This window comes from Lagenorhynchus albirostris, chromosome 11 (assembly GCF_949774975.1).
Source record: "Lagenorhynchus albirostris chromosome 11, mLagAlb1.1, whole genome shotgun sequence".
In the NCBI taxonomy this organism is placed as follows: domain Eukaryota; kingdom Metazoa; phylum Chordata; class Mammalia; order Artiodactyla; family Delphinidae; genus Lagenorhynchus; species Lagenorhynchus albirostris.
Window position 1 is genome coordinate 45,543,396 of NC_083105.1, and position 23,214 is coordinate 45,566,609.

Here is a 23,214-nt window from a genome sequence, read left to right on the forward strand (position 1 = left end):
TGGCTTCTCCCAAGGCCAGAGTTCTTAATAAAATCCCTGGGTATGTTTCAAATAACTTAAAGTATTTGACTGGAAAGAATGTGGGGTTAATATAGACAAACGGGAACAGCAATTTATCCAAATAGCTGGTCTGGGACTCAGTTCCTGAAAAAAACTGAGCATTCAGGAACTCCTTCTGAGAATATGCATTAATTCCTATCTCAAAATTACCAACTTAGAGTACAGGGCAATGCCTCTTGTTCCCTAGGACGACAGCCCTATTCCCCACAGTGGTTAACAGAAACTAAAATGGCAATGGGTCAGGGTGCTGAATGTGTAGAGGTAAGAATGCCAGGCTGCAATAAAGACCTGGGTCTCTACCCCCAGTCCAATATTTACTACTTGTACAACCCTGAGTCACAGTCTAAATCAATATAACTTTACTTATAAAGTGGAGATTATTTCCCCACTTCTTCAAAAGGCTTCTAATAGAATCAAAATTGAAATCAAAATTAAGTAATAACAGCACTCTGTAACCTGAGAAGCACTCTACTAATATTTTCAACAATCCAATTTGAGGCTCACTATAGGTGTGACAGACAGGACTGGCTACATTTCACATTTTAAAGAGAAATCTGTGATATTCAACTACTGTCACCAGAGGCTGATGCCTCAAGATCCACAACAGAGTTTACATCTTCCCCTAACTTACATGTAAGAATCCAAAAGGAATTCTTTTGGATCAAGTTCTCTTGTCCCTTAAAATATTGGTTCCTTAGGCTTTCCATCCCTTAGCATCGCTTCCCCATGCAATCCCCCCAACTCCCACCACCAACCCCAGTCTTTCCAACCCATTCTTGGTAGAAAACAGACTAACCAAGAAAAGAGAGTAAAGCTCCACACGCCCTAGATAATTATATGCACCATTTGTCTATAATATCAAATCAGCATTTTTCTTCACAAGGGATAAGCCTATCAAAAAAAGGTTCCCAAACTTTCTCAATTCACAGTACCCTTAGTGCCTCAGGAATTGTTTTCCAAGGCACCCCTAGGCTCAAAAATATTACTAACAATTTCCATTTATTAAACAGATCCAAACAACTTAATTAATATTTATATCCTATTTAACTTAGCACCTGTTGGGCACTACACTACTCAAAACCTTGGAATCCAATTGGATGCCACCATCCTCATCTATTTTCACACAGTACTTGCTTATCATGGCAAGGCCAAAAACTCTGCTTTGTAAAGATATAACTTCATCAGAAGGAGTCTGGTGATCTAATGATGAAACCCTGAACTACTCCAGTTAGTAGTTAGAGCAGTGTCCTACAGATGTCACTATATTTCCCTCAAATATTTAAAATATCCCACATTGTCCCCATGAGTTTGCATGAGCAACCCAGTGCTCCTTGGTGCACAATTTGGGAACCAAAGCCTTTTAAGTTTCCAGTCCCCTGTGGAACACCCCTATAAAAACTAGGCCACAGAACTATTTACATGTTCCTAACAGGTTAATAAATTTAAATTCTAAAATAAACATACATCATATCTTTAAATTAGGATGTTAGAGGAGAACTTACCTAAATCAAAATCATACATACAGTAGGTCATCAAAATGTCATGAAGCAAAATCAACCCTGGATTATCTTGGCCTTCATAAAACTTGTTTGTTCGATCTGTTCTGTTAACATCTTTTTCTGAGGAAGAAAATCATCACATATTTGAAAACCTTTAGAATAACAGATTTTTATAAAGCTCACATCTTACAAGTACAGAGTTATTCTTCTTGTTATTAATCTTACTCTCTTGCCAAGCTTTTAAAATGAAAAAATTCATCAAATTCCATTTCAGATATGCAATAAAGTAACATTTTGGAATTTTTTTCCGAAGTCAGTCAACTCCTCTTGGGTATATTTTTAAATATTTTTCAATTTTTATCTAAACATAGAAATCTTTTAATTGAATAGCAGGAAATACATTCAATTAATTAAAACCAACACCAAGTAATAGTTCACATTAGTTAGCAATAAAAATGCCAGTCATCGGCTTCCCTGGTGACCCTGTGGTTAAGAATCTACCTGCCAGTGCAGGAGACATGGGTTTGAGCCCTGGTCCAGGAAGATCCCACATGCCACGGAGCAACTAAGCCCGTGCGCCACAACTATTGAGCCTGCACCCTAGAGCCCGTGAGCCACAACTACTGAAGCCTGAGCGCCTAGAGCCTGTGCTCTCTGCAACAAGAGAAGCCACCACAATGAGAAGCCCGTGCACTGAAACAAAGAGTAGCCCCCGCTCACTGCAACTAGAGAAAGCCCGTACAGCAACGAAGACCCAAAGCAGCCAAAAACAAATAAATAAAATAAATTTATATATATAAAAAATGCCAGTCATGAATACATGTGATAGGCAGTATTACTTGAAAACAGTAATGCAAAAAGTTACTATGCAATCAAGTGTAATCAAACAGATTTGTTTCATTCATAATTGCTTCATTCATTATGAGAAGTACTGTCAACTTCTTTGTCATGTTCCATAACCATCTTTAGGACAAATTACTTCTTCATTCTCATATATACATTATTCAGTTTACATATAAAATAAATAAATAGTTTACATATAAAATAAGCAATCTATTTTAATTTTGAAAAAAAAAGAAAATCCACATTTTTCTGGAAATGATTTTAAGACATTAAAAACAGTTTTAGAAACATCACCAGGAGTGTATCTCAAGTTGTACTGACAATTCAATTAATAAACACTGATACCTGCTAGATGCATCTTGTGAAACAACTAAAAAGGCATTCCCCAAACTTCAATCCCTCAGTAAATTACGAAAAAATAATTTAAAGAAATTTAAAGTGATTAATTTACTCTATAATCAATTTTGTTTAAAAGTTATAACTGTCCTCTCCCCCCATTAAATTTAATAATCTGAAAACATTCTCAATAATTGTTGTGAAGAGATGAGGAGGTATTTTTCAACAAAGCAATCTAAACTCATGATATGAGTTTAGATTCTATAAGGGCATTTTAAAAATCAGCAGAACAATATTCTAGCTTTTTGTTGAGCTATCTTAAAATAGCTTAATAAATATAAATATAGCATATATCTATAGAACTGTGAATACATTTTTCAAACAAGGAAAAGCAATACCAAAAAATCATGCTACAAATGTCAAATTTTATTTAAAAACACCAAAATGTTTCATTCTCATATCATAGTTGATAGAGGTACATGATAAGTTATTTTTTATTAACTCAAGCACAATTTACATAGTCATAATGCCAATATAGAATATCTGCCTTAATAGGTGTTTTAAACACAGTAAAAAGTTATTTGTGCCCTCATGAACTATCTGTCTCTCTTTCCTCTTGTATAGTTATTTAGTACTGACATGCCAGGCAGAAAACAAAAAGGTATCAACAATGATATCAACGGACTTCCCTGGTGGTGCAGTGGTTAAGAATCCGCCTGCCAATGCAGGGGACATGGGTTCGATCCCTGGTCCAGGAAGATCCCACATGCCATGGAGCAACTAAGCCTATTCGCCACAACTACTGAGCCTGCGCTCTAGAACCAGGGAGCCACAACTACTGAAGCCCGTGCGCCTAGAGCCCATACGGTAGTTCTATTTTCAGTTTTTTGAGGGACCTCCATACTCTTTTCCATAGTGGCTGCACCAATTTACAGTCCCACCAACAGTGTACAAGGGTTCCCTTTTCTCCACATCCTCACCAACATTTGTTAGTTGTGGTCTTTTTGATGATAGCCTTTCTGTCAGGTATGAGGTAGTATCACACTGTGGCTTTGATTTGCATTTCTCTAATGGTTAGCAATGCTGAGCATCTTTTCACGTGCCTGTTGCCCATCTGTATGTCTTCTTTGGAAAAATGTCTACTCAGGTCTTCTGCCCATTTTTTAATTGGTTGCCTGGTTTTTTTGAGCTGTTTATATATTTTGGATATTAACCAATTACCAATCCCATCATTTACAAATATTTTCTCCCATTCAGTAGGTTGTCTTTTCATTTTGTCAATGGTTTCCTTTGCTGTGCAAAAGCTTTCAAGTTTAATTAGGTCCCACTTGTTTATTTTTGCTTTAGTTTCCTTTGCCTTAGGAGACAGATTCAAAAAAATATTGCTACAATTTATGTCAAAGAGTACTCTGCTTATGTTCTCTTCTAGGAATTTTTATGATTTCACACCTTACATTTAGGTATTTAATCCATTTTGAGTTTATTTTTGTATATGCTATGAGGAAATGTTCTAATCTCATTGTTTTATATGTAGCTCTCCAGTTTTCCCAGCACCATTTATTGAAGAGACTGTCTTTTCTCCATTGTATATTCTTGCCTCCTTTGTTGTAGATTAACTGATCGTAAGTGCATGGGTTTGTTTCTGGGCTCTCTATACTGTTCCACTGAGCTATGTGTCTGTTTCTGTGCCAGTACCATGCTGTTTCAATAACTGTAGCTTTGTAGTATAGTCCGAAGTCAGGGAGCATAATACCTCCAGCTTTATTCTTTTTTCTCAAGATTGCTTTGGCATTTTGGGGTCTTCTGTAGTTTCACATTAATTTTAGGATTATCTGTTCTAGTTTTGTGGGAAAATGTCATACATTTTCAACCTCTTCTCGCTCTCTCCTCCTTCTGGGACCGCCATAATGCAAATGTTGGTATACTTCATGTTGTCCCAGTGGTCCCTTAAATTGTTCTCATTTTTTAAATTTGTTTTTCTTTTTGCTGTTCTGATTGGATGATTTCCATTATCCTATCTTCCAGACCACTTACGTGTTCTTCTATATCAGCCAGTCTGCTATTAATTCCTTCTAGGGTGTTTTTCATTTCAGTCACTGTATTCTTCAGTTCTGATTCTTTTTTTATATTTTCTAGCTCTGTGTTAAAATTCTCACTATGTTCATCTATTACTTTCCTTACTTCAGCTAGCATTCTTATTACTAATACTTTGAATTCTTTATCTGGTAAATTGTTTATTTCTATTTCATGACTGTTTTCAGGGGTTTTCTCTTACTCTTTCGACTGAGACAAATTCCTGTGTTTTCTCATTTTGCTTAACTTTCACCTAGTTTCATAGAGAAATCGTTTAAAGGTGTCATCATGTGGGAGAACCCCTATACAGTTAGCGTGTGCCCAGTGGCTTTGGAGGGAGAGCTGGATTTGACTTGAACACGGGTCACATCTTTCCTGAGAGCATGCTGGTAGCTATCACCTTGGTAGGAGGTGTGGTTGGAGATGAAGGGCCTAGGGCCAGAGCCAGGTGTGACCTGGGACTTCCCCTCTGCTTGGTGGCTGTCACCTCCCTTTTAGGGCCAGGGCCAAGTCCAAGCTCGCTTCCTCCCCTCGGAGTGTGCACCCCCATGTATCTCCTCCACTGGGGACAGTGCTGGAACAGGAAGGGCTGGTGTGGGCATTCCGAGTGTGTAGGGGCATGGGCTACGGTGGTCCAGCAAGGGTCAGACATTCACACTGCTTCTGATGTTCTGCCTGTGTAAGTGCCAGTAATGGCTGCCCCCACCCTGCTCATATGCTGCTTCAGGTCTGAGCTGCTTCTGTGTCTCACAGCCGATCTTCCAAGCGGGGCTGGGGTGTTTGCTTAGCTCAAGCCAGGGTGTGCACTGGGGCGGTCACAGAAAACCAACCAGTCACTTGTACAGTCTTCAATCCACCCCCTCCACCCTGCCTCAGGAGCAAGAAAGCATGTGCACATTCCTCAAGAGCAGAGTCCAGGCTTCCCACAGCCCTCCTGTTAGCCTCACAGCCCTCCAACCAGCCAAGAGGGCTTGTCTTCCCTCTGCTGGACCCCAGGACTGGGCTGTCCAATATGTGGCTCAGACCACTCATTCCCCAAGGAGGCTCTCCATCCATGTAATCTCCCTTTTCCTCTGAGTCTCCTCCCAGGGACACAGGTCCCAACTTCATCACTTCTCTTTCCTTCCCACTCCTTCCCATATCGTGTGTTATCTTTCTTACTGCACAGGAGTCTTTCTGCCAGTCTCCAGTTAGTTTTCAGTGAGAACTGTTCCACATGTAGATGATTTTTGATGTGTTTGCGGGGGAAGGTGAGCTCTGCATCCTCTACTCCACCATCTTGATCTCCTCCTCTCTGAGAGAAAGTTTTATAACCTTTATTATCTGGCCCAAGTTCACAACAATGTCAGCTTTCTTGGAGGGCTAGAGAGCCAGATAGAGGCTTTGCAGCTAGAAAGAGTGCCCAAATCACATTCTGAAGGCTGCCCTAGGAGGTTCTAGGTATTTCTGTGGTAAGAATCTTTGCCACAAGCCTCTGATTTTTCATTTGGGCCCTAACTCTGTAGTATATACGTGCATTTCTTAAATCTTATCAACACTTCCATGCAACCCTCTCATGCATTTTCAAAATTAAGAAAAAATTACCAATAAGACTTCTATAATCTCTTAACCTCGAATTTCTCTTCTCTTGTTCCTCGCTGACAGATTTCCACTGTAGTTTCATTCTGAAGTATTCATCACTATAGAAAACAATTTTATACCAAAAAAGGTTATTTGAACACCTAAAAAACAAATTTAATGTATCAAAGCATTTATGGTGCTAGTGAGATGTAAATTTATAAATATGATAGTGAAATGTTTAAAGTTACAATCAAAGGAAAAATAAAATAACTTTATACATGTCATAAACTTTATTTAAACTACTAGAATAATTTAGATATGATTTTAAGGAAACATTTACTTCAGTCCTTAATATCAGAACTAAAATTATTCCAGTCATTAAATACTTTAGCCACTAAAGTTTCCAAATAATTACAAAGCTATGAGATTTTTTTTTTTTTAATGTGACATGAGAGTACCATTTTCCAACCAGTTTACTACAGAAACTTGTTGATGTGAAAATGTCTTAGAAGGACTGGCAAACATGTTGAAAAGAGAAAGGACTGTCTGAATTTGAATATACACGTAATGATTGAAAGTGAGCTTTAAATAAAAGGTTAGACTGACAAACTGGGAATAAGTATACCTGGGAAGTTGGTCTGTGTTTCTTTTCAAGTCTGATAATTACTTAAAAATAGAAACACAATTCCAAAAAAAAAAGGCCAGTTTATGTTATAAGAGCACCAGGAAAATAATTTAAAGGTAATTAACCTAAATAGCAAATACAATTATGAGCCATTTTTATAATTTCATAATAAATTGTAAAAATGAATCAAGATAAATGAGATATATTTTAAAATCTATATCTTAGTATGCTTAAAATGTTTATACAAGGGGACTAGAATTTTTTTTACCATCATTCTATATATTCACTAATGTAACTGCAATGAAGTCCCTTTAATAAGTGTTTCTGGTTTGAAATTATCTATAGTGCTCACAATATTTAAATTAAAAAGATGAAAATAAAAATATGTTCCCTTACCCTAGTCTATTCCACTTTATATGGATGAGTTACTTGGATTTCTTTAATGAGCACACAAAAGACCATTACTTACGTTTTTTGTTTTTGTAATTGAGTTCTTTCCTCTTTGCTACTGTCCCAAGGAAAATAACCCAGAAGAAATTTCCATGCTTGTTTTCTCAACACATGACTAAGTCCCTGAAGAAAACATGCATATTAAACACATTTGTAAAAAATGAATGCAATACTTTAAGTTCACAAAACTTGCACATAAACAGAAAAACTACTATTTAAGAGATAGTTTTATATAGGCATACGTCATTTTATTGCACTTTGCTCTACTACACTTCTCAGGTATTGCATGTTTTATTAAATTGAAGGTTTGTGACAACCCTGTGCCAAACAAGTCTACCAGTGCCATTTTTTTGTTTTGTTTTGCGGTACGCGGGCCTCTCACCGCTGTGGCCTCTCCCGTCGCGGAGCACAGGCTCCGGACGCGCAGGCTCAGCGGCCATGGCTCACAGGCGCAGCCGCTCCGCGGCATGTGGGATCTTCCCGGACCGGGGCACGAACCCGCGTCCCCTGCATTGGCAGGCGGACCCCCAACCACTGCGCCACCAGGGAAGCCCCCAGTGCCATTTTTATAACAGCGTTTGCTCACTTCATGTCTCCATGTCACAGTTTGGTAATTCTCGCAATATTTCAAACTTTTTCTTTACTATTGTATTTGATATGGTGATCTGTGATCAGTGATCTTTGATGTTACTGTTATTATTTTTTTTGTTTTGTATTTTTTTAATTAAAATACATATGCTGTTTTCTTAGACATGACGCTATTGCACACTTAATCGACTTAATACAGTATAGTGCAAACATAATTTTCATATGCACTGGGAAATCAAAAAATGTGAGTGACTCGCTTATTTGCAATATTCACTTTACTGCAGTAGTCTGTAACCGAACCCACAATACCTCCGAGGTATGCCTGTACATAAAAATAACTCAATTCAGTAAAAACTACCTTGTTTTTGACTTCCAGATTCTGAAGATGTAAGCAGCTGCCAGAAAGCGTAAACAATGAAGAGTAGACTGTATAGCAGACAGTGGAACTGATTAGTCTTTCTAAACCCAATCCTTACTAGATAAGGGAACTACCACTGAGGAACACAAATGCCTCCTTCACATAACTCACAGAACTTCAAGTAAGAAAGAATACCTTTCCATAGGCTTAATGGTATATCCCTCCAACCCAACCCTCAGGGACATCACAAACACCTCACTCTGTCCTACACGGATTTTAAGGCAACACTCATCAAAAAGGAGTTCATCTCTCCCACCTCCCAAAAGAAAATGAAAACTTGAACACCAACAGTTTAAAATACTAAAGTAATTACCCCTCTAAATATCATCTGCTTCATATTATCTACATTTAAAATTCTTCCTTCAGAATCAATATTCTTAGTCCATTCTTCCAATGATACTGGCTCTCTCCTTTGAACAACAGGTCGTTCGCCCAAATCAATCTAAAACAAAAAGATAAGCAATAAAGAGTACACCTTTAACAAGTGAAATGAAATCAAGGTATATAGAAACTAAAACTAAAATACTATTACTCAGACATAAGTTCTAACATTTCTAATATTTTCCCTTAGTTTCCAATGTTTAGTTTATAAACTGCAATAGCATTCCATACATTTTACCCTCCTACTAAATACACAAATAACTGGGTTATAAATTCAGAAACAAAAAAACATTTGTTGTTTTGGGTTTCAATTACATAAGTACAGAACATTCAACACGTAAATTCTAAAACAGACCCTTCACACTAAATGGTATGCTATATTATTAAAAAAGAGTATTATTCCATTAATCATATTTAAAATTAGCTTTTCTTCCAATCTAAAATTTGTAGCTCTCAGAATTGATTCATGATCCATTAGCTCTACTTGGCATTTTCTACAGGTTTTCATTCAATTAACAGATGTTGGTAATTTTAAAATGCCATTTGCAAGATAAGCCCTTTAATTAAGTACTACAATTGAGATATTTTATAATGTTCTAACTATGTGCAGCCTAGAATTGTAGCAAATTCAAGTCTTGTTGAGCATATATAAAGATTTACCATAATTCAAGGCCAAAATCCATCTTACTTAAAAAAGAAAAGATTCACATAAGAATAAAAGCCCACGAGTAGTGTCCTGACTAGCTGCCTGTGCAGAGTGTCTGAGAAAACAAAAATTACGAAGAACAGAACTAGGGGCAACATGCAAGGCTTACTATTTACTCACTGCTATACACTCAATGAAACAAAAACCTGTTCATTATTATCAAAAGGTAATCAAAGAAAGAGATCCAACACTGATGAACAGAGAAGTATAAGTAGTAGTTGATGAAGAAGAAACCAGGAATTTGGTGGCAGGACAAGCATTAGTCGTTAGATATATGAGTGAGCAAAAGTTATAAAGGATTGTGAGAAGAGGCAGGTATGACCAAAATTGAGTTTCTATTTCTATAACATTCAGTACACTTTAAAAAGCATTTCTCCTGCTAAAATACAAGAGCTATATTAATATAAACTCCACTCACTCTTGTGATGACTTCAAATCCTGGTTCTTCTTGCTGATTTATCTTTAAACCTGGAATAGCATCACTAAGAAAATCTGCCATCTCTGAAGGTGGTCGTTGATGTGCAGAAGGATCGCTGCCTCTTAAACTGTCAAAAATGTAGTTTGTGACTTTGGAAAATCCTACCATAGTGGCTGTATAAGGGTCCTTTTTAATCTTCTATGCAGTAGAAAGAAAAATATTGGCAAAATTAATTCAGATAAAGAATAAAAATACCTCATGACAGGCAAAAGGGCAAAGGTTTTTAAAGGGGGGGAAATCAGAACTAAAACAGAGCATTCTAAGATTATTTTAAAATTTTATTTTTTTCTGGGAAGAAAAATTTAAATTTTCTAAGCCAATTTTTTCATTTGGTTAAAATAGTACATTAAATAGCAAGCTAATGCTACTGATTGAATTGCAGATAAACACATGATTTGCAGGCTTCATTCAATCTGCACACACCAGAAATATCTGCAGTGCTTACTTTCCACTGATGGACGGCCCACAACAGCTTTCTTCTCTCTAACAGTCCTGCCTTCACAGAAAAAAATATTTCTTGAAGTGGGTAGTACCACACTAGTCTAACACAAAATATTTGATAGCTAAGTTTAAACGCTCACAATATTTAAATATTAGCTGACATTTTAATCTAATTATATAACTGGTGAATCATGCCAACAAGAGTAATTTGTTCTGGACAGTGCTGTCCTAGAAAAGTTTTTCTACTGCTAGAGTTACTTCTAAATCCCAAACTGCCTGCTTATTCATATTTAGCAAAAATAGTTACTTCTTAAAGGTCTATCTTTAAAATGATTATTTTCACAATAAGAAAAACAGTTCCCTCACTTTTTATTTTAATCAGTATTTAGCTCTTTTGTCCTCCCTCCTAAAAAGTTCCCTCTTTATCTTCAGAACCAAAAAGAGATACCATGTGGGACAAAGAAGCACTCAAACATTTGTTGAATGAATAAGTGAATAAATGAATGAGTAAACAAAAATGTCATTAGTTTACATAGCAACCTGAGTGAAAAATAAATTATCTTTATTTCTGCCTGTGTTAAGGGCACATTTTTAGCCAAATGCAAGAATATACTCAAATACTTTAAGAGGAATTAGACTAAACTGACCCCAAATGAACCAACTTAAACATCAAATAAAAATTCAAACCAGATTTTTGCATAAGCTTATCACTGATTAATTCGAAGTGTCTTACCCAGTGACTTTTCACCTAATCAGTGCAAGCTATGATAATAAAAATCTGATGTCCAACTTCAATTATGATAAAGGGGAAAATTGCTGTAAGAGTAATTAAGAACCAAGGAAGCTTCTGAGTCTTACAAACAATATGACACATATTATTCTTTCTATAAAATTACAGAGAATAGTTCCATAAGGTTTACACATGCAGACACTTGCCTCATTCTGTATAATCTCTGAGAAAGTGAGAGGTACGATGCATATAAAATAATGCGGTCAGACAAACAGATTAATATAAGATAGACTAAGGAAACATACTTGTATTATACCATATGCTGGTTCATCAAGAAGATTTTCAAAAGACTGTGAAAGACTCTTATTCTGACAATTCACAAGAAGTGTTCTTTTGTCTTGCGGAGATCTGTGATAGAAAGAAGGGATTTGTAGAAAACAGTAGCACTCCGCATCAATGACTACCTAAATAATTACTAATGCACAGTTATTTTTCCATAACAACAACAACAAAAAACCTTAAATGTCCAGTTCTAAAAGTGTTTCCCATTAATTCAATATTAGCAAGTACTTAGTAACTATCTTAAGTGAGTTCCAAAACTACATGAAACATTAAATATTAAATTAACAAATATAAAAGGGATAAAGTATATTTTTATTCTAGGTAAAGCCAAGAGGACTAAATTATAATGAACCCAAACTTTTGTTTAGAATTATAGTAGAAAATTCTTACAAATATATCTTCCATTATAAGAATATATCTTCTCTTATAAAGAAAGTTGAAACACACTTTAGGATTCATCAGTATATATAATATGTACACTACAGGAAAATGTCCTATTTTGAAATGGTTTCCAACTTCACTCCACAGCTTGGTAGTACTGCAATATAAGATGTTAAAAATACAAGATACAATGTCTTAATTATTTGTTAAAGATCATTAATTATGCCAACCATTATTATAAACACACATGGTTGTAATGTACAGTTCAGGTACAGTATATTTTTAGTTCTTGCTTATTGAGCTCCGGATATGTTTTTCTCCACACTTCCTAATAACTACAGAATAAACAAAATGCTTTCCAAATAGACATCTAATTTGAAGTAATCAAATGAATTATCCAGTCTTTTTTCTGTTCAAAAAGTTTTATAATTTAGTAAGTCAGCTGTAATAAATCCACAACTTTTGTGTTTAAAAACAAAAATTAAATGCATTATTTTGCTGCTATCTACTTCTAGTTTATTATAAATGTTTGAGATAAGAACTTTAATAACAGTTATCTCTTCTCAATTCTAACATAACAGGATGCAACAGCAATGCTGGGGGGATATGAAATCCAAAACAGGATCTTATTCTTACTTAGAAACAGCACTCGATCATCAAAGACAATAGTAGCTGAATAAGCCCCTTAGCTTCTTAAAAGAGCTAAGGTTGAGTCATTTGAAGTAGGAAGAAAATAACTTTTTAAACGTTCAATTTTCATTAATCACCATTTTTCTGAACATCTTCTGGGGGTCATGCTTATTAACATGAAGACCTATAGGTTCTCACAAGGCATTTTTTAATGATAGGTCAACTTGTAAACATAGCACCAGAAAAAGAAAAGTAACTAGTATAGAAACATATTTTTTTCCTAACACAGTGCTGCTGGTACTATGGTTATTATTTTTTGTTTCTAAAAATAGATTAAGTCAAATTTTTTCTTTAAACTATAAATAAAAAAATGATCATAAAAGTCAAAACACTGGCTATGCATGCTGAAGGGGGACACATACGCAACCTTCAGTTATCTGTGCCCAGCCAATTATTATGGCTTCAGATCTAAAACTATGGTCACAAAGCTGGAGATGGGAAGAAGAAATGACTGCTCAACCAACAAAGAACCACAGATACTTTTTTACAAAGGAAGGATTTCTTTTTTTTATACCTAATGCTCTGTGATGAGGGGCTGGGGGAAGTCACATTAGACTCGGTTGACACTGAAGAAATCAACAAAACATTCTTTAAAGTATATCAGTAAGAGAACAGGTAATAATGTTGCTAAGAACTTCAGAGCTCACCAAAAGGAGGGCTGGCATTCCAGAATATTGTTACATTTCCACCTGCCAGGTTACCACACTGATTTAATCTGGGAAGATTAAATATTATATTTATATATTCTGGGGATATTATGGATTCTGGGAAGTTGATCACTCATGACAACATTATTCAAGGCTTTCAAAAACTCATTGCAGCAGTAAGATAGAACTTTTAATGATGCTAACATCAGCAATTCTATTAGATCCTACTAAAGGGCTTAAAGAAAACCATTGCCTAATATCCCAACTACAGACGCATTACTACTAAAACTTCAGAAGTACTTTGGAGTGAGCCTCTCCCAAAAGCTTCAGAATTCAGAAATTATAACAGTTGAAGAATTTTTGTGCACTGAGATGTAATAGTAACTATTTTATATTGCCACCGAGAAGACCAATATGGAAAGCTAAAGAAATAAATAAAAATATCATTGCAAAAGACATAAAGCCAAAAAGGTTAATAAAAAAAAAGTACAGAATATTTACAACAAAACTATATAGTTTATTCTCATCCATATAATTTATACATATATATGTGTGTGTATGTGTATGTATATATGTATGTGTGTGTGGATATATGTATCTCACAAAGGGAATAAATGAGGGTCTAGGACCTAATCTCATAAATGACTGGTGCTATAAGATGATACAACCAACTTGGCTTTTTAAGGAAATATTTTACTGCTTGGATATTTATGTATTAGTTTTAAAATGGCCCAATATATAAAATCATTTTAACAGAACCAACCAATAACTTTCATTCATATCCTAGCAACCAACTTGGTTCCAGAAATGTAACAAAAATGTATCTGTGGCTCATTCTTTTACCCAGCTGAATACCATGTTCCAAATGGTGATAAGTCAAAGAACACTAAAGAATATCAATGAATAGGACAATTTGTTTATCCCAGTAGATAAGAAAACCATTTGAGAAATAATAAGCCTCAAGAAGCTGGCCTATTTTGCACTGACTAATCCAGTTAATGAAACTGAAAGAAGGAACTGTGCATAGTTACCCAACCTTTACCTCGATCTTTCAAGGCTGCACATCCCTAGCAAATCTGCAATTTCTGTTTGTCTGTATGGTAAGACCCTTAATTCGTTACAGGGAGTGTTAGGAAGACATCATGGCCACAGGTGCAAGCCACATTCTTCAATTTAGGTTAATCAGAGAAAAAAAGATAATGTGGTCTGAATCTCCCTCTATTGATGTTTTGAACTCAGAAAACACAGGAAGGATGACCCAGGAACAGAGTGGCTGGGATTCCAGCGAAGCTGCTGACACCAAGGTTTTCCTGGTCTACCCTTCTTCTTCCGGTCTCCACAACAATCTGCGACCATAGGAACATGACTCTGGAAGTACCATTTTGCTTAGGATAACTGCTCCAGAGACAGGAAATGATACCTAATAAAGTAAAAAATGGGGGATATTTGGGACTTTTCATTTCTTTGGACTTAACTGTGAATTCCATTTATTTAGATCATAAGTAATGAACATAAAAAACAAGAACCTTTAACATCTCCCTAAGAATCTGATAATGGAAGATGGTTTATACAAATATGGGATTTATTTTTATACTGGTGACTGTTTATCTGGAATATCTATATTCTACCACCTGGACTCAGCATATATGACACAATGCAGTTGGGCATAATTTATGATGGGAAAGAGAATGGGGGGGATGCTTATTTTCTGCCTAGTGTACAAAGGGGCCTTCAATTGGGGATAAAATATTTGATGTACTATTCTTACACATTTCAGACTATTCAGGGGGCAAAGAATAAACTGGCCCCTCAGTGTCACAGGAGAATACACAATGGAGAAGTGGCTGGTACTAAGGATGAAGCTTTTAAAGCTCACTTTACACAGCTATCTCCTCTCCCAGAAACAGCCACATCCTTGGTTGACCATAAATGTGATTAAGCCTAGTGGGAAGAGAGGAAACAGAGTGTAGGAAGTCAGACTCCTCTGCTAGGTTCTTCTCTTTGACCATGTCATTAAAGGCTATAATTAATCACATGCTTACATTCTATCCCATTTTATCCTCTTCTTAATCTCATTCTCTCTCAGGGCTTCAATTACTACTAACACACACACACACACACACACACACACACACACACACACACACAAACCTACATATTATCCTATTATATGCTCTCATCGTGCTATATTCCTGATTCATAGTACTTATTACAGCTGAAAACTTATGATTATTTGTATAAGCGATCTTTTTCTTTTCTGCAATAGTACAAACTCCATGAAGACAGACACCATATCTTTTTGACTAAGTGCTCCTTTCCAGCACTTAGTATGATGTCTAGAACATAGTAGGTCCTCAAAAAAAAAAATACTTGTTGAATGAAAAAGTAGAGAGAGGGGAACACCATTCCCATGGCTTCTTGTTTCCAGGTGGAAATATGCACTCCTAGTAAATAAAATCTTCATAGGGACACATCTGACTGCTGAGATCAGGAAAGAGTAAGGTGCATGCATGGCATAACCCCTTCCAGGCTCTCTTTATCTCTTGGATCTGCCTGCCAACAGAGAAGGTGGTTTCTAGTCTGCTCTCATTCATGTCATAAGTGGTCTGCCCTCACTAGGGAGACCTGTGGTTGTCCAAAAATGATAACTGCAACATTAATTTGGGCTGCAACATTAATTTGGGCTGAATTATTATGATGCTACATATCTAAGCCTAACCAATACAGAAAAGGAAACATAGTTTCACTTACAAACGTCATTAAAACATCACCAACACATATTTAAGGTACATATTCTCTTATAAGCACCTAAGTAATTGTTGAGTCTATCCTTGAACCCATCCAGGACAGAAAACTCTCTACCTCATGAGCTAATTCCTTGTAATTTCTACCCCTCGAGCTATTTCCTTCTAGTTTATCTCTGGAGTCATACAAAACAAATCTAGTCTATTTCTTTTAACAATCCTTTTGAAATTATTTGTAAAACTGGTAAGTATCATGCCATTTATTCATTCAACTAAGATTTACTGAACAAATGGGCCAGGCACTCTGGCTAGGAATTTAGGAGAAAGTGTAAACAAGATAGATGCAATCCCTGCCTTTATGGGCTTATATTCTAGAGGAAAACGTAACAGAAATAAACAGACAATGATTTTATTCTGTTAAGGGCCATGAAGGAAGCAAACAAGAGAATGAGAAAGCAAAAAGGAATGGGGGTGGGAACCTACATTAAATGGGAGACTAAGCATCCAGAAAAGCCCTTCTGAGGAAGTGACATTAAACTGAGACCTCAGGGATAAGAAAGGGAGAAGAATATTCTAGACAAAAGAAATACATATAGGACCCTAAGACAAGAAAGAGTTTAGGGCATTTCAGGAACTGAAAGAAAACCATGTGGCTAGAATATAGAAGAGAATGGCATGAGATGAGGTTGAAGAAATAAACAGAGCTAAGATAGGGCAGGCCCTCACTGACCATAGTAAGAAGCTTGGGTGTTTTTTTTGTTTTGTTTTGTTTTTTTGCGGTAGGCGGGCCTCTCACTGCTGTGACCTCTCCCATTGCAGACGGAGCACAGGCTCTGGACGGACGGAGCACAGGCTCTGGACGCGCAGGCTCAGCGGCCATGGCCCACGGACCCAGCCACTCCGCGGCATGTGGGATACTCCCGGACCGGGGCACGAACCCATGTCCCCCGCATTGGCAGGCGGACTCTCAACCACTGCGCCACCAGGGAAGCCCAGCTTGGGTTTTATTTAATGGTTCACCACAACTCCTTCAAGTTAAATCGCCACATCCCCACATTTTTCATGATACCTTTTGATCCCTCTCATTACACTAGCCATCTTTTTCCACGTAGTATAGTTAGTATAACACATCTAAAATCTAAAATGCTAAAATGTTTAAAACTAAGTGTTTAAAACTAAGAGTTCTCCAAAATATGATCTTATCAGTACAGAGTAGAGAGGGACTACCACTTCATTCTAGATACTATGCTTTAATCAACAGTCTCAGAATGAATGAGCTCTTCTGTAACAGTTACATCACAACACTGATTGATACTGAGCTTGCTATGATGCTAAGACCCCCAAGTCTTTAACAGCTGCTATTCAACAGCCAAGCCTTATGCCCCAGTCATGATAAATGCTCCTCCTGAAATCTACTTAACCCCGTAGGTGGTAGCCTATTCACAGCTTCTCACTTCAAGATCCAAGACCCACATACTACCAACCAGATCTGACTTTATGATTACAGGTACTAATCAGCATGCCTAGTGCCAGCCAGAGGTGGTCAACATGGTAAAGGAAGAGAATTTCATGCCGAAAAACATAGAGTCAATATCTTTCAACTTTTGCATTATTCCTAGCTTTATATAATCTACATTTAGGTATGACATTACTCTATTAAAGTGAGGACATTATTAATGAAGTTAACAATCATCCCTACGATTCCCCAAACTAAAAATCTCAACTTCTCCCTTCTTTTCTCCTCCACATATCCAATCAACCACAAACTCTAACACTAAATATTCCTCCAACACTTCTTTCTTGTCACTCCCCTAGTTCACGCTACTACAAGCTCACTAGATGACTGGAACAACCTCCTAACATGATTTACAAGACCCTTCATGCTCTGGCCTTAACTCAGCTCTTTGGCTTCATCTTTAAATCTTGTACCCTCCCTTCCCCCACTATGCAGACCTGTGATACTGAACTACTCTGTTCTGTGATTACGTCGTGTTTTACATACCTCCCTCTATCTAAAACATCTCTCCGTCTAAATATCTCCTTCCCTTTCATGCTAACGTTCACACAGTTGTCAAGTCTCAACCTAGATGTTACCTCCTCCAGAAAGTCTTCCCTGACCCCTACCCAACCCCCAGTCTGAATGAAGTATACTTCCTCCCTTCCTTGTACTTCCTCCATCTTATTTCTTGAGTTTATTGCTATTTACTGGTCAGCATCCTTCACAAGACCATAAACTCTCAGATATCCGAGAACATGCCTGTTTTGTTCACTACTAAGTATCAAACAACCAGCACAGTGCTCAGAACTAAATAGATACCACAATTGTATTTGCTGAGAGTGAAAGCGAGAAAGAGTATGTGTGTACAAATGCACATGGGTAAATAAATGGAAGACACAAGATTTCTGGAAAGTGAGAAAGCCCTAACTTCCACACTTACAATAATTTTATTTAGATTTGTCTGACTTAATTTGTAGCATTACAAATGAAACTCTATGTTTAACAGAAACTACATAATAAAAGATAAAACTGGTAAATATATAATCCATAAATTATTGATGTATCATCATTCATTTGAATGTGTATTAAAATACTGAACCATTTTTTTCTTTAAAACACTAATAAGGTGATAAGTTGCAGTTCCAAATTACTAAAATGGCAAAATTTTATTCAGTCACTCATCCAAAGTAGTCAATATTCCAGAAAAAACAAACCTGCTTGAGCCCTAATATGCACATAGGTCACTGATACCCAATGACAAGTAAAAACAGTTCGCCTTGGGACCATCACAACAATCCGGTTTTGATAAGTAGGAAATAATTTGATACTTACTCACACAATACCACATATTTTTCAAGAGAGTCAATCAGTAGTTTGCTATCTCCTTGATGAAAGTGCAGAGCAGGGAGAACGACGTCATCCTTTAGACAGAATACCAAATACGACCAGCCCATACCCTCTTTGTTTTGCTTGATTGATTTCAGGTCTGTCAAACTGAACAGGAATGACCATTTGCTTTTCCCATTTCTATGACTTGGAGCATCTTAAAAACAAGAAAGTGGGGCAAAATATTTTTGTTCACCTTTTTAAAAGGTACTGACAGCACTCTTCATGACTGCCTAACAGATATTTGTTGAACCTAGGGAACAACTACAGCACTGATATTACCATGGCTTCCACCTGTATTAGAAATGGCTACATACATTTTCTTAAAAGAATAGTTTTTAAAATAATTATCTTACTGTATACAAATTGAAAAAAATACTACCCTTATTTAAAATATCAGCTTTGCCCCAAAATGATCATGGCTTTGGAAGCAAGCAGGCCAGACTCAAACTGCAGCACCACCATCTTACTAACTGAATGATTTGGGGCAAATAATTGAATCTCTCTGAGCCTCAGTTTCTTCATCTGTAAAATGGAGATAATTATACTTACCTCCCAATGTTATCCTAAGAATTAAAAGAGATAATACTGTCAACTAATGAGTACAGTGCCAAGTATATAGTAAATATTCAATAAATATTCACCTTTTCCAATTCCCTCAAATACAAATGGCATGATGCATTTGGAGAGGCATTTAAAACAAAACAAAAAAAACAAAAACAAAACCAACCTTTATTCCTCACTTCCTTTTGGAATTATTTTTACTAGATTACATTGAGTGAAGGTAAAAGTATACCAGTATAAAAAGTAAGGGGGGAAAGTGGGGGTGCGTGGGATGAACTGGGAGATTGGGATTGACATATATGCACTATTGATACTATGTATAAAATAGATAACTAATGAGAACCTACTGTATAGCTCAGGGAACTCTACTCAGTGCTCTGTGGTGAACTAAATGGAAAAGAAATCCAAAAAACAAGAGGACATAATGTATATGTATAGCCGATTCACTTTGCTGTACAGTAGAAACTAACACAACACTGTAAAGCAACTATACTCCAATAAAAATTAATTTTAAAAAAAAGTAACATTAGAGTGAGTACACAGACAGACATTTGCAAAAACCCAAAGAACAGTGGGGAATTGAGGATGAAAAGGTAACTAAGTTGTGAATGCTTCAAAGAGAATAAATACATTCAATCTTCCTGCTAAATCAACCTTCTACTAAATTAAGACCTCAGTTCAAACCAAACTATAGCTATGTAAAATAAAGCATTTCCTAGTGTGTGGGGGCTGTTTACAGAAGCTTAAAATCCTAGGTTTGTGAATAATATTGCAATTGATAACAAGCAATGTAAAGATTATCTATTTAAATAAAAATTTAAAGAACAAGGGAAAAAAGTTATCTAATACTTATATTTAATTTCTAATCTAAAAATGTTATTTTACTTGAACATTTTAACGCAGACTTAAGCATGTCATGTCTCTGAAATTTTAAAAGACCTTTTCTCTTATGTTATTTGCTAAGAAGTGTCATACTATCCTGTTATTGAACATCTTTATTAATTCCATCCCAACACTATCAATTCCACAAAGATAAACTGTATAGATTATATCTGCTTATAGAACTTACTCAAAGGGTAGATCAGTCAGTACTGACCTGCATGTATGTCACCTTCCTATATAGTCAGAACACTACAGCTCCATCACCTCCAACAAAATCTCCTAAACTGACACAGAAACCTACAGCTTACAGAAACCTCTACCTGGCAAGGAATGCAGACACCATTACTCTTTCATGGACACTAGCAAGTTATCATTTGAATCAAAGTCCAGAAAGGCTAAGTAACTTATCTATGCAGTGCCCTGCCTACTTCCACACCAGTTCAGATGGTGAACTCATATCTAAGGCTGATACCAGATTAAGTACCACGTGCTCACTTTACGACACATCATGTTTCACTGCAATTTATATTATAGAGCTCATAACACCATCACAAACTAATATGAAAGTGAGAACAATTCTAGAATTCCAACATTTTATGAATCACTTAAGTGTGAATGCACCTGGACTACGTCGACGTAGAAAGGATACATACTACTAGATTATCTGCAAAGACCAAAAATATTTTCACAGCAAAACAGCAATGAAAAACCAGATACCATTTTTTATCTTAAATTCCACAAAAAGTATTTAATAAAAGTCATGCAAGAAAATCATATGAAGAATATTAAATAATATATGCAGGCATATCAGAAGTTTGTGCATATTCAAATGTAAAAATTTTACACAGATTTTTCCCTTGTTAATGGAAGAGACACACATTACATATTAAATACAAAAGAAAATTCCTCACACATTTCCTCACTTAAAGCTCTGATAAACAATGAGACAAACATTACAAGTCAATCCCAGAAGTCCCTTTTCTAGAGTATAAGCTTCATGAGAACAAGAACTTAATTCTGTTCACAGCTTTATCCCCAGTGCCTAGAAGAGTGACTAGCAGATAGTAGGTAGTCAAAGATGTGTTAAATAAATGAATAATCTACTAACCAAGTAAACAGAAAAGTAATCTGCAATTTGGTCTACCAATAATAGCTAACCAGAATTAGAAGTTGTTACAAAGGAAAACTAACAGAATCCAACAGTTAACTCAAAATTTCCTTCTTTCTCCTTAAACAAAGGTAAATAAAGCTAATTAGTTCTGATGAACTTACTGTGTTACCCAATATATGTAAAAAATAACTCCAACACACTGACGTGGGAAAAATGGCCATAACAGCAAAAAAGTAAACAAAACAATTCAGTAAGTCTCCATATGTCTTGAACAGAATTAACAGCAAGGACGTGACATTTTATCTGAATGGGTTTCCAGAACATCATGGCAGTCTGCTGTTCTGGGAAGATATATTTTCAAAACATTTGATCTAATATATAAAAACAAAGACTTAGCAGTATATTTAAGAAATATAAAGTTTAAAAAGTCTTCAATAGTCAATTTTTTTTAAAGGTTTGTCCCCATTTTGCTCTGTGAATCACAAAAAAGGTAAAAAGTGTGAAGTTTATAATAATAAAAATTTTATTTGAAAAAATGCTTTTCCAAAGTGTAAAAAATTATGGCAGAAATTTAAATTCTGAAACATCAAGATTAGAAAATGTCTTCTTTAAGAAGGAGTTTTGATGAAATATGATTGGATGAGGTAGACAGTCTAGGATAAGATGGGATGGAATGGGATGAGATGAAACAGAGTAAATGTACTTCATTAACTCCTTGTTCTGTTAAATATGTGCATGTGTATGCACACTGGGCCATACTGTGCAATGTGTTTCTTTCTGCTATCATAAAACTTTTTAAACAGTGGAGAAAAGAAAGAAAAAGAAATGTGTCCTTAACTTTTAATAATTACTAAATAAAGGCTCCTTACAAGGCATAATGCAATGCCAAGATACATAAGCAGTATTTAGATCTGTGGGTTTTTTGCTAAGCTACACAGCTACACAGAGGTTCTCAACTCTGCACACTAAAATAACCAGGAGGGCTTTTGAAAAATACATAAAAATAGGGATGCCCAGGCTCCATCTCCAGAGTATGATTTAATTTGCTGGATGAAACCCAGGCACTGGTACTTTTTTCAAAAGCCTAACTTCCCCATGTGATTTCAATGTGCAGCCAGTTAAAAAACCATTAATCTAAAAAGATCTTTATTGTCAGATTATGCTTTTCTCAAACATGTAATGCTTCTTTTATGAAATTTTGAAAACTCACTCCTTTTGCTCATTTCTGTAACCTTTTTCATTTTCAAGGATTTAACAATATTAGGCAAACAAAAAATAGCAATTCACATAAACCAATCCTGAAGATCCAGTCTAGAGAAGTTAAAAATCCCTCACATGTTAAATATACTAAAATCCTGTGGTTTTATCCTTCCTTAACATTTCTGCATTGTTCTGGTTAAGAACCTTCCCTAGAATGGGAATGCAAAACAACAAAAAAAAAGACATATATGCATGAGCTGGCTGTTATCCAAAGTCTGTGACTTACTATTTCTTAATTGCCACTGTTCCCAAGAAATGATACAGTACAAAGTATAACTACTGTATGAGAATGATTCCCCAGGCCATACATGAAAATCAATTTTACTTAGTAACAATGCTATATAAACGTAGCAATACATATTCTAGTCAATTTAGGCTAGACTTTTTGAATCTGGTAAATGCGGATAAATCCTAAACTGAGATCAAAATCACTGAAAGATAAAATATCCTATTAGTTATAATACACAAAGAAATCAATAGAAAAAAATTTTAACTCTATACAGTGTTTAATATTTTTTAAA

The 23,214-nt window shown here is 35.9% G+C and overlaps 1 protein-coding gene across 4 annotated transcripts in view; it reads right to left on the bottom strand.

Annotated features, from left to right (window-relative positions):
- The window catches only part of TBC1D15 (TBC1 domain family member 15), a 66,084-nt gene that overhangs the window by 15,715 nt on the left and 27,155 nt on the right, over positions 1-23,214 (bottom strand). For all 4 annotated transcript variants that reach the window (XM_060165290.1, XM_060165289.1, XM_060165291.1 and 1 more), the window contains exons 5-11: positions 18,823-19,033; positions 11,494-11,596; positions 9,958-10,155; positions 8,766-8,894; positions 7,466-7,569; positions 6,396-6,490; positions 1,563-1,679 (exon numbers count right to left, since the gene is read on the bottom strand). In XM_060165290.1, coding sequence (XP_060021273.1) covers positions 1,563-1,679; positions 6,396-6,490; positions 7,466-7,569; positions 8,766-8,894; positions 9,958-10,155; positions 11,494-11,596; positions 18,823-19,033 — 957 coding nt within the window. The remainder of the gene's footprint in view (positions 1-1,562; positions 1,680-6,395; positions 6,491-7,465; positions 7,570-8,765; positions 8,895-9,957; positions 10,156-11,493; positions 11,597-18,822; positions 19,034-23,214) is intronic.